Source organism: Physella acuta, unplaced genomic scaffold (genome assembly GCF_028476545.2).
Source record: "Physella acuta isolate Inbredline_101_S28 unplaced genomic scaffold, ASM2847654v3 ptg000759l, whole genome shotgun sequence".
In the NCBI taxonomy this organism is placed as follows: Eukaryota; Metazoa; Mollusca; class Gastropoda; family Physidae; genus Physella; species Physella acuta.
In genome coordinates, this window is record NW_026732277.1 from 183613 (window position 1) to 204387 (window position 20775).

The 20775-nt window shown below is 33.8% G+C and overlaps 1 protein-coding gene across 1 annotated transcript; it reads right to left on the reverse strand.

Moving 5' to 3' along the window:
• Nucleotides 1-19382: 19382 nt before the first annotated feature.
• Nucleotides 19383-19976, reverse strand: LOC131950380 (eukaryotic translation initiation factor 5A-1-like). The gene is given in 1 exon segment (XM_059312487.1): nt 19383-19976. A coding segment is annotated over 1 exon segment (474 nt). The 5' UTR covers nt 19931-19976; the 3' UTR covers nt 19383-19456.
• Between the last annotated feature and the right edge of the window lie 799 nt (nt 19977-20775).

The window sequence follows — 20775 nt, forward strand, 5'->3', positions numbered from 1 at the left end:
CATCAACGTCATTTTTATTTTCATAAACTTTAACAATAACATCATCAAAATCAAAGAGGTTTTCATCAATACATTTTACATAATCCATAAAGTATTAGGGGAACAAGCACTATGCCACATAAAATAAACCGGGAGCGATCTCCCTAAATGTTTCTCGAATATTCTTTTATAAAAAAACAGGGGATGGGAACTCGGGATATAGACATGAATTTTTATCTATATTAAATACTTAAACTTTTTAAAATAGAATAAAATCTCATAGAAAAATAATTGCACACCAGTGAACGCCAAATAAAATGTGTATAATAGTGCGGAATATTATTAGTACTTTATAAATTTACATTCGTCTTTTGAGAAATCTGAAATAGCGTAAATTAGTACTTCCATACAACGGAAATTACTGAAAATTTGACATAAGGTAGAGAATTAGATTTTTTACTCACTTGTGAAATTACTGTTCTCTATCTGAAATAGTACTCAAGTTATAGGCTTTTAAAAAGTTCCGGTTATCGGAAATCGCTCCAAAGTTGATACGGATCTACGATTTTGATAAAATACTTATATATGAAATTTCATCAAGCTACCTTTAATTTTACTCAAGTGGAACCGGAAGTGGAACTTTTATAACTTTGAATTTTTCAAAAGCCTATAACTTGAGTATTATTTCAGATGGATAAATGAAATTTCACATGTAAGAAAAAGATCTAATTTTCTGCTTTCTGTCAAATTTTGAGTAATTTCCGTTGATCGGAAGAAATAATTTTTGCTATTTTCGATTTCTTAAAAAACGCATGTTAAATTTATAAAGTACTAATAATATTCCGCACTATTTTTTACATTTTATATGACGTTCACTTGGTGTGCAATTCTTTTTTCTACGGGATTTTACTCCATTTTAAAAAATTTAAGTGTTTAAAATGGATTAAAAGTCATGTCTATATCCCGAGTTGCCATTCCCTGTTGTTTCATATAAGAATATTCGAGAAAGTTTAGGGGAGATCAATCCCGGTTTATTTTTCTTGTTAACTTTGGTAATTCCAAACGGGAAGCAAAAATTGGTCTGTAGTCAAGGTCGGAATAGCGTACCACGCGATGATAGATGAAAAGTGCACGTATTAATAATTACCCGACCCGGTACAAATTATACTACCATTAGCTTTATCATGCTTTTTATGTTTATACTAGTTTCAGTTCTAATTTAAACAAGTTTACTACCTAATATTTCAGATTATCTTATTATTTTATTCTTGTGTATTTGAATTTGTAAATTGTTTATTTATTTAATATACATACATTTTTTATATCATCTATAGGTTTTTGCATCTTTGCTTTTAGAAGACGGACAACTACAAGGACTAAAGATCACAAAAGCGCTTAAGTTATAGAAAGAAAAAGTTTGTTATTATAATTAAGAAAAAAATCTGATAGAGTTAGCAGTTAAATTTTTGGTTCGCAGAGAAAAAAAAAAACACCGACAGCACTAATACAAAACTTAAAAAATTGTTGGCAATGATAAGTCGACTCTTTATGTTTTATAAATTAAAGACACCTTGCATTTAGTGGCGGGAAGCTAAACCTACATTTAGTGTAATGGCATCAGACTTCAAGCTAAAGGTTCTTTACAAAATATTCAATTCCTTCAGATAAATGTAGTAAAGAAAACCTAGTATTATTTAGCGTAAAAACACGGTTACATTAAGAATGAAATTTACGATGAAATATAGCGGAATAATATACGTTTAGACAAAACGTAACACATTTACAAATACAAGAAAGGAAACGTTTTGCTGAATAATTTGTTGGAAATCTTCAATACTTACTTCCACATCCGGTTCGAATGGGTGCGTACTCGTTTGACAGGCACTCACACATGTTTTTTGTACAAGTTGCTTTTACAAATTTTGTTAACGTACAATCAGTACCAGTGCTGCATGCTCCACCGTAAACATAGGGCTTGAAGGCTAAGGATAGATTTAAAATAAAACAGTTTGAATGTATGCTCTACGATGTGCACCGAAATAAGGCATTCAAGTACATCAGCTAATAAAAGCTTTTTTAGGGCGTTTTCTTGGGTCCATTCAGCTTTAATGGGTAGGCCTACCTGACTTACGTTTGGGGAAGTAAAGCTGACTAGGCATAGTGCTGACCACATAATTCCTTCATATGCCAATGTCAAGAAACATATGAATCCTACAGCTTCAGCACATCGGTCTAAGAGAAAGTTAACTTTTAAAAGTTTAAATATTGGTTAACTTTGATCAGTATCATTTTACTGCTGGAAAAAATGTCTGCTGTTTATAATGAAAACAATCACAAGAAAATAAGTAATTTCTAATTTTTTAGTTAAGGGTCCCTTTCATTGTTTTTGATACTAGATAATATATAGTTCAGTGAGGATTATTTAATGTAACTTCTTAAATGAGTAACTTTAATACAGTGGAAAAAAATATTTTTTTATTTTTTTGCGAAGCAACTTCTTCTTTTTCTTCTTCTTCTTCTTCTTCTTCTTCTTCTTCTTTGTTCTTAATTTTTAGTGTTGGAAGGGATTGAGCCTTATCTGCCGGAGGGTTTGAACTCGAGACTTTTTCGAATTTATCAACCATGAGCTTTTGCAGTGTCAATTGGTTATGCGCCATTGAGGCCATTGACTCCGATTTCAGCCTGCTTTTCTTTTTGGATTTGCTTCCATAGCCTTTGTTCAACCAAGAACAAACTACTAGGCAGCAATTGTTTGATTTTGGAGTTGTCTCTCCTAGAAGAGGGGCTGTCCCCAGCTAACGAGCCTCGTCTACCAGAGGCTTCGAACTCGAGACTTTGATACAATATTTTATTTATACTTTTAAGGAAGCCTTTGCAGTTCTAATTACCTTGCAAGTAATAAGTTTGCCAATACTGCACCAATGCTTGCATGACATAAAATTACTGTGACTGTAAAAGCTTAGGCCCAAAGCTCCTCATATAACAGCCAGTCACCAATAAATAAATCGTTCAAATTCTCAAAATTTTTTTGTAAAATTAATCTTAGCTAGGCAGTATGAGTAGTATATAAGCAACTAATAGACCACTTCAGAAGACAAGCACTTTAATTGATGCTACTTAGCTATAGAATAGCGCTTTTACATAAAAATGTATAACGCATTCACTCGAATAAAGTCCGTGCCGACATGCTTCTTTTTATAGATTAAAAGATATTTTTTTTAAATCTCAAAATCTACAAATTATGTAATTACGAGAGTGGCATACGAAAACTAGGTTAAACAGCCGTCCCACCAGAGCCTCTGAGATATACTGGAAAAACCTGTTTTCCAGGTATGTAAATACCGGTTTGTATTCCATGATATATTACGGGTAGTTATATTTTCCTGGTTGCTTAATTAATTAATTAAATGTCAATAAGTAGTGTACTCTTGATGTTAAAATGGTGGGTGTATATAAATAAATATAAATATAAATATAAATATAAATATATATATATATATATATATATATATATATATATATATATATATATATATATATATATATATATATATATATATATATATATATATATATATATATATATATATATATACATGTATGTATATATATATATATATATATATATATATATATATATATATATATATATATATATATATATATATATATATATATATATATATATATACATTTATATATATATATATAATTATATGTGTGTGTGTGTTGTAAATATTCATTCATCTATCTAGATTTTATTTTAGTTAATATTAAGTTACTTTTTTGGTTATTTTTTATGTGATAATTTGTATACGGTTTTTATATTTAAACTAGCCATCGGTACCCGTTACACGGGCAATTCTGGTGATAGTTAGCTTCTTCTCTATACTATACGTATGGGCTACCCGGTTTTATTTATTGAAATATATATCTCCGGGTAGGGCATATAAAACTGTTCGGGGGAGCGTGTGGGGTACTAGTTTTTCTGTTTTTTTTATGAAACGGGAAGAAACGGAAGAGATGTCAGAAGAAGTGTATATCTACGGAAAGTGAGTTATAAACTAAATGGTAATTCAGCTTTTTTAAAAAAAAATCAGTATCGGAAAAGTAAAAAAAAATAACCTTTTTTATTGATCAGAAGCATTGAAATGAAACATTGTGTAAGATTCTGAAAAAAATCCCGAAAGGAAGGGGTTTTGTTTTATGTACGATCTATGTTTATACTTGTTTAAAATAACACAGACTACTAAAACCTATTGGAAAAATTAAAATCAAATTATATACATTATTTGTTAACACCATATTAAATTCACAATTATTAAATTATTAAATGCAAAAAAATGCTGATTAAGAATCTTAAAATAAGGAGACTTAATTGATTTTGTTAAAAACCCTGCTGTTTAATGGTAGTTATGTTGCTTTTGCCTTTTAAAAACACCTATTTTGGCTGAGTATGTGTCTGACCACACAATAGCTTCAAATGCCAACAAGACAGATACGGAAGAACTCTACTTCACCTGCCCCTTATCCTGCCAAGTCCTGATAGGCAACTTTATTTTTCACATCTAAAAAAAATGAAAAAAAAATAAACATTTACATGATGTGTCTCGAGCCCGTACCATCCGTATGGTAACTATTACACTATCCTTTCAGCTATCTGGGAAGTTCCGCAGCGATATAAAATTAGTGAGTTTAGAGAGTCTGCGTTGACACTTACGTTACGCGAATAGGCTCTATTATTTCAAATTAAATTTAATCTCAAATTAGCTAATTCCATAGCTAAGCCAACAAAAATGTATATAAAATGATAAAGGATTGTATACATTTTCTAGCACACGTAGATCAAAATCCAATTTGAATGAAATAGTTCATTTCTTTATATTCTAAAATTGGAAGATGACGCCTTTAGTTTTGTGTTCTTTCCTTAGTGTAAACATATGACTTCTTACGTCATTGTTTAATGCGTTCTTGTCACGATAGTCGATGCTTTAATATGTTTCTATATTCAAATATGCCTTTTGTTCTTCTTTAAAGACAATTTAGTTTATACATTTATACCGTCCACCATTTTATTTTCAACAAAAGTCCGTATCTTTAAGTTCTCCATAGATCTCTGAACATGATAAAGACGTTGCCAAAAATATTGCTGACAGAGAAAAGTGCGTACAAGGCCTCTTTCATATTAAAATGTTAACTTTTTGGGATAAAGTTTGAAGAAAGAAGAGAGGCAATTTTTTAAAAAAAAACGCCCATGAAAAATCAAACCTGGACAATCAACTGCTTCAAATTTAAAAAGTTAGAAGAGGAATTATTATCAATTAATAAACGGTTAGCTTTTTTCGATCGGGCAGAATGATTACTGTCACTTTTTTTTTCGACAAATGACTACTGAAAAAATATGTCCTTGAGACAAAACGGCCATATCAACACGGCCCCAGACACAAGCTCCTGTAAAAACTTTTCAGTGTTAAATAAGTCTTTCTTGTTCACTAACCCTCTCTTGCTGTATGATTTCATAAAAACAAAATTACTGTTAAGCATTATGTTCTCGCAAATAGTTTAGATCCTGCATTCATTTTCGTAGTACACACAGCACCTGTTATGCTCCAGTGCACTAGTTGTTGTTTTTTGTTGTTTTTTGTGTAAATTACATGTGTTTTCAGTCGTGTTTACGGGAGCTATTATTACATTGGTCACTTTTTCTAGAGCTAATTTTCATGGGCCAGCTTGTCAGGGCACAGAAACTAATGACATTTTAGTCGATTTGCTGTTAGTTTAGCTTCATTCTAGTTGTATTCACTTTATAACTGTTAAATAAGAGGTTTTTTTTGTCATTTACGGTTTTTTGGACACATATGAGACAGGGAAACATAGTCAATAAAATAACGGTAACAGAACAAAATATTTCAGATATTCCAGATATTCCAGATATTCCAGATATTCCAGATATTCCAGATATTCCAGATATTCCAGATATTCCAGATATTCCAGATATTCCAGATATTCCAGATATTCCAGATATTCCAGATATTCCAGATATTCCAGATATTCCAGATATTCCAGATATTCCAGATATTCCAGATATTCCAGATATTCCAGATATTCCAGATATTCCAGAATACCACGCCTCAAACAATGGCCAATCAGTTCTGGTTAGAAATAGAACAGTGCATCGTCCTTAGGCAAAGACCATTTAAGCTAGATTGACATAAAGATCCCAATTCTTTGAACAAGACCTATCGTACTGATCATAGTTAGGAGGACACAAAGGCACATAATCTCAATCAAATACCCATGAAATCTAAGTAGAAACAAAGCAATTTAAAGCTAGGTCGATATCATATTGTGTTAATTTCAACCAGCTTTATGTTTAGTTAAAAAGAAATCGATATACCATTTAGTAGTGCAAATTACTCATGCAATATTTCTAAACTGTTATAAAATAGTGAATGTTGTTACGTAGAATTCATTTGTATTTCTAAACTACATCTTGCATCTGAATAAAAAAAACTACAGGTTTATAGTGTTGTTTGTATATTGTGTGCACAATTTGTAAGCAGTATTTATTCCAGTATTTTTTCTCGGGTGGGGGTGGGGGGGGGGCACTTGAAGTTTTTGGGAGGCGGACTAACTCTTCCAAGTGGGAGAGGAGGGTGGCGGACACTATTAAAAGTATATATTTTCTATATACATTCATTTTCATACCGAAGAGATGCCCAAAGAAACCATGTTTCTAAGTTGGATGGCGGAGGATTATAAGGTCAATTGTGGTACACTACACCCCCTTTTAAGGATTAAGGAACGATAATTTGATGAACATGATTAAGAATACAAAAAAAAAATCTTATTTAACTAATGTAATTATACTTACCGAACAAGCACAGTAATGTTAAAACCCAAAAAAACGCATGTGAACCCATTCCTAGAGCTCTGTACTTAGAGTAGAGCTTTTCTCTTCCAGCTTTCTTCACTAATAGTTTTTGGAGTTCAGAATACGGTAACTTGCCCTGATTTACACTGTTCTACGAGCATATAGGTGAAGCCTTTTATTCTAAAAAATGTGCCTTGCGCAAAACACTATTTCTTTGAAATAGCCATGCGCGCGACTCGACGCGCAGGTTGTTAAGGCGTGTTCACTTAGGGACGTTTTCTATTGGCTGTGCTGTTTTCCATTGAAACGGCCGTCTTTGTTTACACAGCGCTAAGTGCCAAAGAAAAAAATATGTCAGGTTAGCTCGTTTACTTTTATTTAAACAAATTACATCGTCTTCAACATTATTAATGGAGGTTTTATTAGTTTAAAATTGAAGGAGGATTTAGATAGCTAATATATTAGTGGTCAAGCTAGATTGTAAATGAAAACCGTAAAATACGATGTTTTGCTCATAAATATTTTTTTTCTTTATCCTTTTCGTGCTCAAGACACACAAGAAGTAGAGTTCCTCTGATTCAAAGACCTCGGCATATAAAGGGATAATGTGGTCAGCACTATGCCCAGCCGCCTTTGTTTCTCTAACGTAAGTTAGGTACCCATCAGGGACGTTCCACTTATATGAACAATGTTATAAGAAATAAAATTTAATGCAGGACCTAAAATTACTTAATTTGTTAAACTTGTTTACTTGCTTTATCAGAAGCAAAATCACCAAGACGAAAATTAAAAATACATTTTGTTTACATTGGATACCAATTTAAAAAACACACTCAGTCTCTAGCAACAACCACATAGCTTGTGTAACGGCCTCTTTGTTTAGTTACATTTGCCCAGGTATTGATGTGACTATCGAAGCAAGCACAAATGTAAGACAGTGACGGTCTGTTACACAAAATGTAGTTTATGGTTCAAGCATTCTATATAAGATCCGTGCCCCGCCCCCGTAAATCACTTATAGGCTGAACCATAGGTGTACGCTCGAATCCACAGGTCTGGGTACGGCTGCTTTTACAAAGCCACCACGTCATCACCCTTTGTTGCCTTTCTCTGTCATAAAAATACACACACAATTTATCTGGACACATCTGGCGCCTGTTAGCTAAAGCTCGTATGTATTAGAACGAGACAATATATCAATAAACAACGATGGTAATTATTTAATTTTGTGAAAGATAGATTAGACATTGTAGGACCAAAAGACATCATTTAAAACCGCTTAACAGCAGACAAACAAAATGCCGTCTCAATCAACAACATTAAGACATACTTCAAACTAGTCGTCACATACAGAGCACGCTATCGAAACAGCATACAAACCATCAACGGAAGTAACATATTTGGGAATAGATTCAGTCTCGACAGATTTTACGCCCCAGTGAACATGAAAATCAACAAAGTAGAACACTTATTCCCAACACTACAATTAAGCGACCATACAGAAGTTCTGACAACTTTGAACAACGAATGAACAAAAAAAAAACACATACTGAAATCTCAATAATTCATTATTACTGGACCAACGCTACATTAGAACTTCTTTATCATTTGATGTCGATAGAAAATGAACTTTCGAAAATACAAGAGTCCAAATAAACAGGAGCAAATCAGAAGTAGAATAGAACAAATAGGTTCATAAAACTCCAAACATCATATCTTAATTTTAGAACAAAGCTGCGCTGCGCTGTATTGTACCATTTTGCACTGCACTGCACTGCATTGCACTGCACTGCATTGCATTGCATTGCACTGCACTGCACTGCACTGCACTTTACTATGCTGTACTGTACTGCACTGTACTATATTGTACTGTACTGTACTGTACTGTACTGTACTGTACTGTACTGTACTGTACTGTACTGTACTGTACTGTACTGTACTGTACTGTACTGTACTGTACTGTACTGTACTGTACTGTACTGTACTGTACTGTACTGTACTGTACTGTACTGTACTGTACTGTACTGTACTGTACTGTACTGTACTAAACTGTACTGTACTGTACTGTACTGTACTGTACTGTACTGTACTGTACTGTACTGTACTGTACTGTACTGTACTGTACTGTACTGTACTGTACTGTACTGTACTGTACTGTACTGTACTGTACTGTACTAAACTGTACTGTACTGTACTGTACTGTACTGTACTATGAAGAAATAAGGAAAAAAAACAATGTTGGTAAACAAAATAAAACAATTCATCACTCTTAATAAAAAAAAAAGATGCACGCAATAAACGCAACACAACATTTTTGCAATCCTTTTAAAAAAATAATTTGACATAATGATTCCTAGAAAATTAAGACAAACGAACTAGGAGAAATAATAACTCTCTTAATATAAATATGTATTTCTACAAATTTAATTGTAAATGTCAAAACATGTCACTAATTACTATAATATGTAGTAAAGAAACTTTACTTTATTCGTTTTTACAAAGAGACTGACCGCTCTGACAGGACAATAGTAGTCTTTATACTGACCAGTAGCCGGGGTTGTTAGCGCCAGGGGGGAAATATTTGTTAGGTCACAAGTTTTGAGCAGATTGTCCCGTGGGAATAGCTAGGGGTTAAGACAGGGGTATATATGTAACGGTCAAAGTGCATTGGCCGGCTCTCTTGCCCAAAGCCCGAAGAACTTACCACTAAGATCGTATTTCGGCGCACTGGCCGGGATATCCTGGCCAATGTTCTATCTAGACTAAGTTGTGATCGCGTTTTCATTATTCTGGGTGCGGTTTTATTGTGAGTAACGTATTGTTTAGCTCTTGTTTGTTTAGCATAGATCAAAAGGGCCGTCAGACCATAAGACAGACATAGCAGATGGCTGTCAAAAGAAAAAATTGTAAATCCATGTTAGTTTGCATATATGGGCTACAACTGTATGTGACAGCCTCCTCCATGATGACGAGGTGAGACAATCATCAAAAAAGGTCTTGTTTCCAAACCCTTGATATTTAAAGAATTTAACTCAATATGCCAAGTAGACGGCAAATACAAGTTTATACTCAGTTACCAGGATCATTTAACCAAGTTAATATTGTTGCGAGCTTTGGAAACCAAAAGAGCAGAAGAAGTTGCTTACCAGCTGTTGGATATCTTCACGACTATTGGTGCCCCAAGTATGCTTCAATCAGATAATGGAAGAGAATTTGTGAATCAAGTTATTTATGAACTAAAGAACATGTGGCCTGAACTTAAACTAGTTCACGGAAAACCAAGCCATAGCCTAAGCCAAGGTTCAGTCGAACTTGCCAACCAAGAAGTTCAAAAAATGATGATGCAGACAAATGAATTAGCTCATTGGGCTGAGAGCCTCAAATTCATTCAATTTAAGAAAAATCGTTCTTTTCATCCAGGAATCCAACAATCGCCATACGAAGCCTTGTTTGGATGCAAAGCAAAAGTGGGACTTAGCACTTTAAATCTACCAAGAGAGGCTCTCGATAAAATAGTTACTGAGGAAGATCTTGAGAACATTGAACAAGAAATGGAGGTTGCCATAAATGCAACGACATCCTCAGCTAACACATCTGCTGCCGTGGCGGAACGTCCAGACCAGTTGCGTGACAATAATGTGGCCAACAGATTCTGTATAGTTTGTGAAAAACATTGTAGTGCAGCCCATTCTTGTGGATCCTGTGGCAACGATGTCCATGCTATTTGGGGAATACCCAATGAAGCAGACGAAGGGTACGGAGGGAACATTACCTGCAGATTGTGTCACAACAAACAAGACATCATGGAACACAGGTCAGCAGCTCATACTGAGCTGAATTTATTGTATTCTTGGTGTTAGTTTACAATAGCTGCTTAATCAACTTTCTGAATTTAAAAAAATATAGGTTAGTTGTACGGTCTAGACTTAGCTGCCGCTCTGAGACACAATTTGTATAGCTCAGTTATTTTTTAGCAATTCATTGGAAAGATGAAGTAGAATTAGTCTGATCCCCGTATATGAAGAGATAGTCAGCTCTAAACCCAGACGCCTTAATTTTGTTTTCTAACGTAAGTCAGGTTCGCATGTGCTGGTGGCCGAGGGCCGTTCTAGAGCTTCAAATCAAAATCGAGATTCGATCTCGAGAATTACAGGATAGCAGCCAGTTTTTTATCCATATGGAATTTCTCTTTAGATGAAAAACACTAAGAAGATTACACAATGTCGATCAAGTCGATTTTTTTACTATATACATGTGTTTAACGGACCCTCCACATGTGTTTAACGTGTCCTTCACTTGCACACATTCAGAGCCACTGTTGTGAACACACGGACACGCCTTATGGGTGATCCGGTATGTAGCGCAACATAAAAGACAAAAAACCACAAACGGGTTACAAAACAAGACTGAATATAACAAAGGCTCGTTGGAACTAAAATAGTTTAATAATATCTACACTACCTACACCTAACACAGTTTATTCTAAACACAAAATACACAAGCTAGTAAAACTACGATACAGTGGCTAAATACTAGTAAAGACCTAACCTATACTAAAATTGGTGATCTGGACGATACTGAAGCAATCACACACGTTTTTATACACCTTATACACCCTATCATAAACTGGTACAAACCGGACTATTACAACTCACCGCACAAGAATCGAACTAGGACGAACGGAACATGGTACCAAGTACAAACAACATTCAACCAATTCATCCTCCTTCACTCATTCACTACAGCCAGTTGACCTCTTTATATTAGAATGATAATGTAATCAAATGACGTCATCAACCTTTTTTGTAGCTATGGATTGCGTGCGCACGATCAGAAAACAGCTTTAAAAATGCAAGCCATTAATTTAAATAAATCAGGAGTGATCTCCTCTAAACTGTCTCGAATATTATAATATAAGCATACAGGGGATGGCAACAGAGGCGTAGCTAGGGGGGGGGGGGGGCGTGGGAGGGCGGCCGCCCGAGCGTTTACCCTAGGGATGGCAAAAAATTTAAAAGCTGAATTATAAACAGTCTAAGTTAAGAAATGTAAGGGCTATACGCCTTTACATTCTGATTTAACGGTTTTCCTACCCTGATTACTAAAGGTAAAACATATACTCGTAAGAAACAGTGACCGGCAAAACCGCTTTCCAGCTTTTCCTGAACCGGGGGGGGGGGGGGGGGGGATGGCGCTTTTTTGAGAGTAAAATCGGAAGAGTTTACACAAGATTGGTGGGTCGATAAACACATAAAAGAAACCAATTGTATTAAAACATAGTGTACGATTGTTTAACCCTAAAATATGGCAGTGACTTTTATCAAGACGGTACAGGGGGGGGGGCGCTATTAGGCTAATTAAAATCGCAAAATTACACTTGATTTTGAGTTAAAAAACCTTAAGCACTTAGAAAAGAAACTATTTGTGCTAAAGTGCATTGTACGATTGTGTAACATTTTTAAAAAATTAATTACGTTAACACCCGCTTTACAAACTTTGTCCAAGATGGTTGGGAGGTGTGTGTGGGTATTTGATGGGTGGGAGTGCTTTTTTCGCGAAAAAAATATCGCAATTATTTGTACAGGATTTGTGTATATATTACTCTTTTAACACCTTGAAAAGAAACCAATTCTATTAACGCGTAATGTACAATTTCACTAGAAAGCTTTGACGCGACTAGTTCCTTGTAAGATTCTTACGATTCTCTCAACTTCAACGTGAGAGATAAGATACTTTTACTTGAATGCATTTCATCTTGCCTGGATTACTGTATTAAGTAGAAATAAATATCACGGATTCTTGAATCGCACACCGATCAGTTAAATAGCATACGGTGGGAGTGGGTGGGCGAAAGACGATACTCTTGCCAAAATTTTAAGAACTAAAAACATAAGCATTTTGTATCGGATAGATCATTTCTTTATTGCTTGTTTCATAACAAGTCCTAAAAGTGCAATTTTTATATAGTTAAGGCCAATTGATCTACTAAACGATGAAAAAAATGACTTACATACCGAACCTCTTCGGTATGTAAGTCATTTTACATACTTAAACTTTAATAAATAGAATAAAATATCGTAAAAATGAATTGCGCACCAAGTGAACAGCTAACAATACGTGTGTAATGGTGTGGAAAAAATTATAAATGCATATGCGTTTTTTGAGAAAGAGAAATCGGAAATAGTTTAAGTTATTCTTAAATTACTCACAATTTTACGGTAAACGGTGAATTAGATATGTAAAATAGAAATAATATTTCAGTTATAGGCTTTTGAAAAACCAAAAGAAGAACAAGTTCTGCTTCCGTTTATCGAAAATCGCAAAAAATGATACAAAAATACAAATTTAATATAATACGTGTATATAAAAATTAATCAACCTAGTTTAAATGGCACTTAAGTTATCGTGTTCATAAATACACACACATACACACACATACACAGACATAAAGACAAAATTGCAAAACAAAGTTTTTTTGACTCAGGGATGTGTAAATCTTCGAGATTTTTGAAAATCTCGATTTCGATTTTCTGCATGATTACAATACTTCCTCTATACTTTAAATACGAGAATTAAAAAAATTATAGTGGATTCGTTTAGATAACAGTAATATTAATAACAAGCTGACCCGCGCAGAAAGCATACGCCGCTATTTAGTTGTTTTTTTTCCTACGTTTCAGTAATTCATATCATTTTTTTAAAATAAACACTGCCAATGCTGCGACTGAAAATATTTTGCTTTAAAACACTATCAGTAGCTCGTGAAGGACGATTATCCTCACCCTCCCATTCCCCCACCCCCATCCCCCCGCGCTCGGGACAGCAGCCGTCCGTGACGACAGTTTACATACGACTATGAAAATGACCAAGAAGAACTTGTTATTACTTCCCCTTAGTTTCAAATCGTCTAGAAACCGAATTCTCTGCCCCTACTAGCCGTCACTAATTCGGCCCGGCTCTAAAATAGTAAACATTTGACTTGAACCACAGCTCACCAGACTGGTGGGGGTGGTGGTAGCGATATACATAGGGAGCAAGGTATTAAAGGCGTGCGTTTACGTGGTGGTGTCGCACATAGTCGCCATGAAGAGAATTGTATATATATAGATATTAGGCAGACGCGTTTATCCACGTGTGACGAAAGACTACAGAGATCTTTTCACGGCTTTAATTAATGGGTTCTTTATAAATTGAAGAGAATTGAAATTACATAGTATCTATCATTCAAGCTTCAGGAGTCTTAATAGTAATACATTCGATAACGTTTTATGGTTTTTAAGGCTATAAATGTATATTTTTTCAGTTCTAACCAATATATTTTTCTGTAAGACAAAAAGTATCTCATGTTAATATAAACAATTAAAATAAACTTCATTCAGTCATATTATTTTCTAGAAGCGCTTTTATGTAGGTGTGCTTGTGTGTTTGTTTTAATTTAAATGTTTATTTATCGTTATAAAATATATAATTTTAGATTCTAGATCATAACCGCGCTTATTTACCACCATGCTCTTTGCACCTACAGGTTCACCTTTTATAAATTTATTCCCCGTTAATCACCATAGCTTAAACTCCTATATATCCATAGCTCTAATCCTATTCCCTGTTAGTTCAAGTATTAGTTCTGGCAATGTGCTTCACATCAGCATTAAGAACTTAATTTTGGTGTATTCATGTATAAAGATCTTTTGTGGAAGGAGATGGGGGTGGTGTTAAAACAATAATGGTTCTTACTGAATTTTTGTTTAAATTAAAGGGAGGGAATAACTGAAGGGAAAAAAACACTCCGAATAATACTACACACCGACACCCGCAACTACTCTTTGAATATCCAACATAGTACTTTATCGTGCACCCTACACAGCACGCTACTATCTCTACCCACACTCGATGATTGATAATCGATAATCGATGGCCAACGATTGATGATCGATGATCGATGATCGTGTACAGTTCCTAGTTTGTTAACAAACAAAGCATTTTGTAATCTGTATCATAAATAAAACAATGTAGGAAAATTCAAAAGCGGCGTTGTAGACAAAAGTGGAATACAGGTTCTTTATGAATAGCCCACACCGCTAATCAAAGGGGTTCCTTTACAATCATTGGCTATAAAAATCTATTCACAGACGCGATCTTTCATCCGTTAACTCAAGATTTAAAAGACGTATCAGGCAACACAGAGGTTTGTTTGCAATATAAAACATGTTTCTTTATATAACATGTTCTTTATAGCATTCGTTACTCCTAGAATACGCTAACTTATATAACTCGTAAATTAGACACTTACAGTATTAGTAGTATATCAGGTCCCCTTTAAGGGCATGGGCGGGTGTACTTTTCGTCATAAATCCACTAAATCATCGATTTCCCACTTTTACTTTATCTATACAGAGCAACCATCGATGAATCTAAAAATGACATTGTTATGACCCTAAAAACAGTATTTATTTATGAAAAACCGGGTTCAATGTAGTGTGTACAGGGTCATTTGTTTAATTTTTTGTAAAAATAGCCATTTTTCGACTTAGAAAAGTATTATTAGGCTTCGCGGAAACCTAATGTGTTTCATATCAATGGAAAGGCCGTGACCTCCTTTCTTTATGTGTTTTAAAATTAAATGACCAATCAAAATACCTATTTTAACGTGATTATTTTTCTATGTCATAAAGTTGTTTATTTTACTCAGTCGGGTTTTTCGGGTATGCAAATTTTTGACCTCAATTTTTTCATTGGCATTCAACGGCGCAAGCTAGTTAGCGATTGGTCGTTTCGCTTCGGAAGTAAACATTCCCTTAGTTTCAGCGCGTTGCTAAGTTTGATCTAGTTTTGTTTCTCTAAGCTTCTGTGAAATACATTATTCTAACATAATTATTTCAATTAAATATACTATTAACAGTTTAGATTAGTTTGTGTGAATTATCATAAGCAGTGAGACGATTTAATTTGTTTCTCTTTCGATAATGGGTAGAACAAAACACTCGCGAGCCGCATGCGGCTCATTTGATATCAAGATGCGGCTCTCCAGCTCTTTGTACAAATACTAATATTCTTAATAAAAAAAAATATTTGAAATAAAAAAAATGTTAGTGGCTCTTTAAAACCAGGGAAATTTTGAAAATTGTAACTTTTGGCTCTTCCGCTTCAAAAGGTTGCCGACCCCTTGCCTACACACATCTAACTAATTTACTAAAGCATGGGCACGTCCGAATGCAACTGGTTGCAGCTACCTCTACTCAATCTAGCACAATTCAGACAAGCACTGGTGCAGATGTAATATGCACATTTACTAAGAAACTGCGGCAATGTAAGACACAGTTTTTACAGACAGAAGAAAGCACTGTTACATCTAGTACTGGTAGTGCTTATTGTAAACCACAGCCATGCAGAATTATTGTCGACTGTGATTTGCTTCTTGATGTTATCAATACATGTCCTCGCCCACTGTGATGTAGTGGCTACTATTGATGAAAAGATTGTAAAGGGTTTGCTTCAAGCATGGTGTGGCAGTAATAAAAATGTTTTAAACCGTAAGTATACAACTGCAAAAGAATCCAGAACAAGGCCATTCACAATAAACAAAGACATCGTCTTATCATAATTGGCTTTAGACATGAGACCATGCAAAATATACTGCTGTTTCTGCGATATCATAATTCAATTTTGGGCCCAGGCATGCTATGACATTGCTGTCAAAAGAAGAAAACCATAGTCGAAGACTCGGTGAAGGACGCCAAAAAAGACGCCTTGACAACAGCTTTACTACACCTCTAGGTAAAACAAAGAGCGCATAAAAAAAGAAAACTAACAGCTGAACAAGCTCAGAAGGAATATATTCAGCAGCACCATACTTCAGGCTATAAATGTGGTCGATTTTAGTGACATACAGCGGTAAATTTACATTTTTTGCAACTTTTTGTTGGTTGTTTTTTTCGTTTTTCTCAGTTTGATGTTTTTTGTACAATTGTTGTAATAACTATGTTAATAATTATCAGAACTAAACTAAATTTGCTTCAGTTACTCTTTATATATGTTCAAATAAAACTGATAGAACACTTTTGGAATTTTTGTAAAAAAAAAATATATTGTTGAAATAGTGAAAAAATTTGACGAAATAATGAAAATTTTACAGTGATGTTTGGAAAAATAAAACCGGGAGTGATCTCCCCTAAACTTTCTCGAATATTCTTATATAAAACAACAGGGGATGGGAACTCGGGATATAGTTATGATTTTTAATCCATTTTAAATACTTAAACTTTTTAAAATAGAATAGAATCTCATAGAAAAAAGTATTGCGCACCGAGCGAACGCCGAATAAAGATGTTCATAATGATGCGCAATATTATTAATACTTTATAAATTTAGATGCGTTTTTGAGAAATCGGAAATAGCGTAAATTAGTACTTCCCGTCAACGGAAATTACTCAAAATTTGAAAGAACGAAGAGAATGAGATCTTTTACTTACATGTGAAATTTCATTTATCTATCTGAAAGAGTACTCAAGTTTTTGGCTTTTGAAAAATTCAAAGTAGAAAAAGTACCACTTCCGGTTATCGGAAATCGCTCAAAAGTTGATACGGATCTACGATTTTGAAAAAATACTTATATATGAAATTTTATCAACCTAGCTGTAACGGTACTTAAGTTATCGTGTTTACACACACACACACACACAGACACACAGACACACAGACATACGGACAAGATTGCAAAATTATGTTTTTCCGTATCAGTGAGATGTGTAACGTCGAGATTTGTAAAAATCTCGATTTTTTTTTGCACGATTGCCATACTTTCTCTATACTTCGTATATACGAGAAAGTAAAAAAGTAAAAACAATCATGAAATTTGTACAAACCATTTTTGAGTTATTTCCATTTAAAAATCGTCAATAAAATCCAATATAAAAAATATTTTTATGCTTAACTCTTTGAGTTATACATATTAGCCAAGTATTACATCTTTAGACTCGGAAATAAGGAAGTTGGTACTCATCACCCGGGAAGGGGGGAGAGGGACAATGACATATAGTAAAATACTCCAGTCCATTTGTTGCTTAAATTGCATTAAAAGTCTATAGATTTTTATTAGCTCGATTTTAATTAATTTAATTTTAATTAATTTGAATTTAATTAGTTTTAATTTAATTACTTTGTTTTTCAATTATTTTGAATTTGTTTGTTGGTTTTAATCTATATACTTCTAAAACTCAAGTTTGTTTACATGTTTGAATATTTATTTTTTTGTTTGTTTTTTATTTGTCTGAATGACCACTGGAGAGAATCTGCGCTATGCGGAGAGCTGTAAAATAGTATGTAGGTAGAGAACAATTTTTCTTTTTAGACAGACTGTTAATCACAAATTTATATATTGATTTATTCATTGGTAGATTAACCACATTAATTTTAAAATTTTAGAAAAACGACTTTACTTTGACGGAATAGTGACGTCACATGATTTGTTTACTATTTAGTACAATAAATGGCGACTTCAATCCAAGATTTATTTTTTATTAATTTTTTTTACGTGTTAAATAACAAATCCTGTTCATTTGTGTCACTTTAGCGAATGACGCAATCTGCATCATTGTTAACAGGATGCTATTTGGCACGATGGCGCCTGTTAGTTTTAAGAAGCCAGGGGTGGTACGCCCGCCTATGCGGTAGTGTAAACGGGGGGTGGGCTTATGAGAGCGCTCCTCTACGTCTCTGACATATGGGCGGTCACCGAAGTGTGTTTTAGCTACCATATTATTTCGGTGAGTGATTAATGTACACTCAAGGTTTTCATGCGGTAGTGTAGGTAAACCAGTGTCCCGATATTTATGATCCAGGCGCAGGCATTGATTACATTTAAATAACTCACTTTAAGAAAACAAGGTCACGAGTCAAGAATATAGGATTGGTAACGCATGGATGAAACCCTTCTTATATATTTCGTCGGGCTTTCTTCTATTCCCGCGACAACGGGTAATATAAACTTTTTTCTATCTTCATGTAAGGGCTGTAAGTTAAATATTAAACCACATGGTTGTTTATCATTATATTTAACCTAAGTCACTGCTTGGGGAACACTCTGTAAATTATTCACGTGTTTTGCAGGTCTTTTTTAAAAATATACCTATATATAGGTATTTAAATATCCAAAACGCATAGATTATATATATATATATATATATATATATATATATATATATATATATATATATATATATATATATATATATATATATATATATATATATATATGTAAATGTATATGTATATATATATACATATACATATATATATATATATATATATATATATATATATATATATATATATATATATATATATATATATATATATATATATATATATACTAGGCATACTGCCTAGCTTCGCTTAGGTTTTCAATAATAAAAAAAAGAAATTGCATGATTAATTAGTAGGTGATTGGCTGCTATGTTAAACGCTTATTTTATTTTTTTATTTTTTTTTTAATTTTTTTTTTTTTTAATTTTTTTTTCAGCATAGATTTTTTTTATTTTTAGAAGTTATTTGAACAGTTGTGTGTGTAGGTCTCATATTGTCCAATCTGTGTCCACATTTTGATTCTCAGTCTTTTGCTGATTTTACACCCACACACATTTCTTCTCTCATGGCTTTCATGACAGTTATCATAAATGGTTCATATTTTTCATATTTTTCTTCTATTTCTCTGCCAACATCAGTATCAGGCATTTTCAAATCTTCTCGTGTTTCACCACTATCGTCCATTAAGGAAAGGTATTTATCATCAATACTCACAATCTGGTAATCTTGACGGTTGACCACTGGAACTGACATATTGTGAGTAGATGGACATATATCTTCGTATTTTTTCCCAGTGAACAAATCTATTCAAACAAGATGTCACTTTGCATGGCCGTGCTTTCCGGTTTTAGAAGTAGACATTTCAACTATTTTGCAAGGACGTCCTTTGAGAACAACATGACCATTTTTTCTTAGAGCGCTGCATTGCATGGGGAAGGTTTGGGATGCACCAGCATCTGCACCCTCAAAAGTTTCTTCAAGATCAACCTCAGCCATTTGTTACACTAGAATTGGTGTAGGAGGATTTAGTGCCGGTGAGAAAAAATAAAGTATGTTAAACGCTTAGAGCCTAAATTTATACAGTGGAATAATTCAGAGTTACCCAAATATTGATGGAATTTTCGCAAACTTATTACTCGCAAGGTTATTAGAACTGCAAGGGCTTTCTCAATATAATCAATCAAATATTATATTAAATTACTTTCGCAAATTATTTTTACAATTTCAGTACAATGCAAAACTTAATTTATAACAAAATATGTATTTAAACAATGCTATACTTTATAATTTTTGTTTTTTTTTCTTAAAAAGAGTATACAAAATATTTTAAAATTATTACATTTAAAAGTTACCTCCCCTGTTCATAGAAAAATTACAAAAATTCGTATAATAAGAAATTCAATCGCGGTTATTTTTAGCCCTCTTCGAGATCTTTGAGTCTGACCAACGAATTTCCCATACGGCCTAGTCATCTATAGAGGTGTATACAAAAATTAGCCAGATGTAAAGAGGGTAAGTGCCCTAAAATCCGTTTTGAAATTACCCTGTTTTTCCCATAAAATACAAAGATTATATAGGGAAATACAACTGGTCAGTTTAGACCCCTTTACGAAGTTTGTTCCAGATATGCCGAGTTTTTTGTGACATCCCAAGGCGTTCTCCTACCACCTCACAAAATATCAAGGGGGGTCGTCGAAGGAAAAAAAATTTCGTGATAGATCTCATATAAAGGAAATTTCACTCGAGGTCACTTTTTAGCCCTCGTCGAGGGCTTTAAATGAAACACGACTGGTCTGCCCTACGGCCAAGCCATTTACCTATAAGCATGCTATACATTAGCC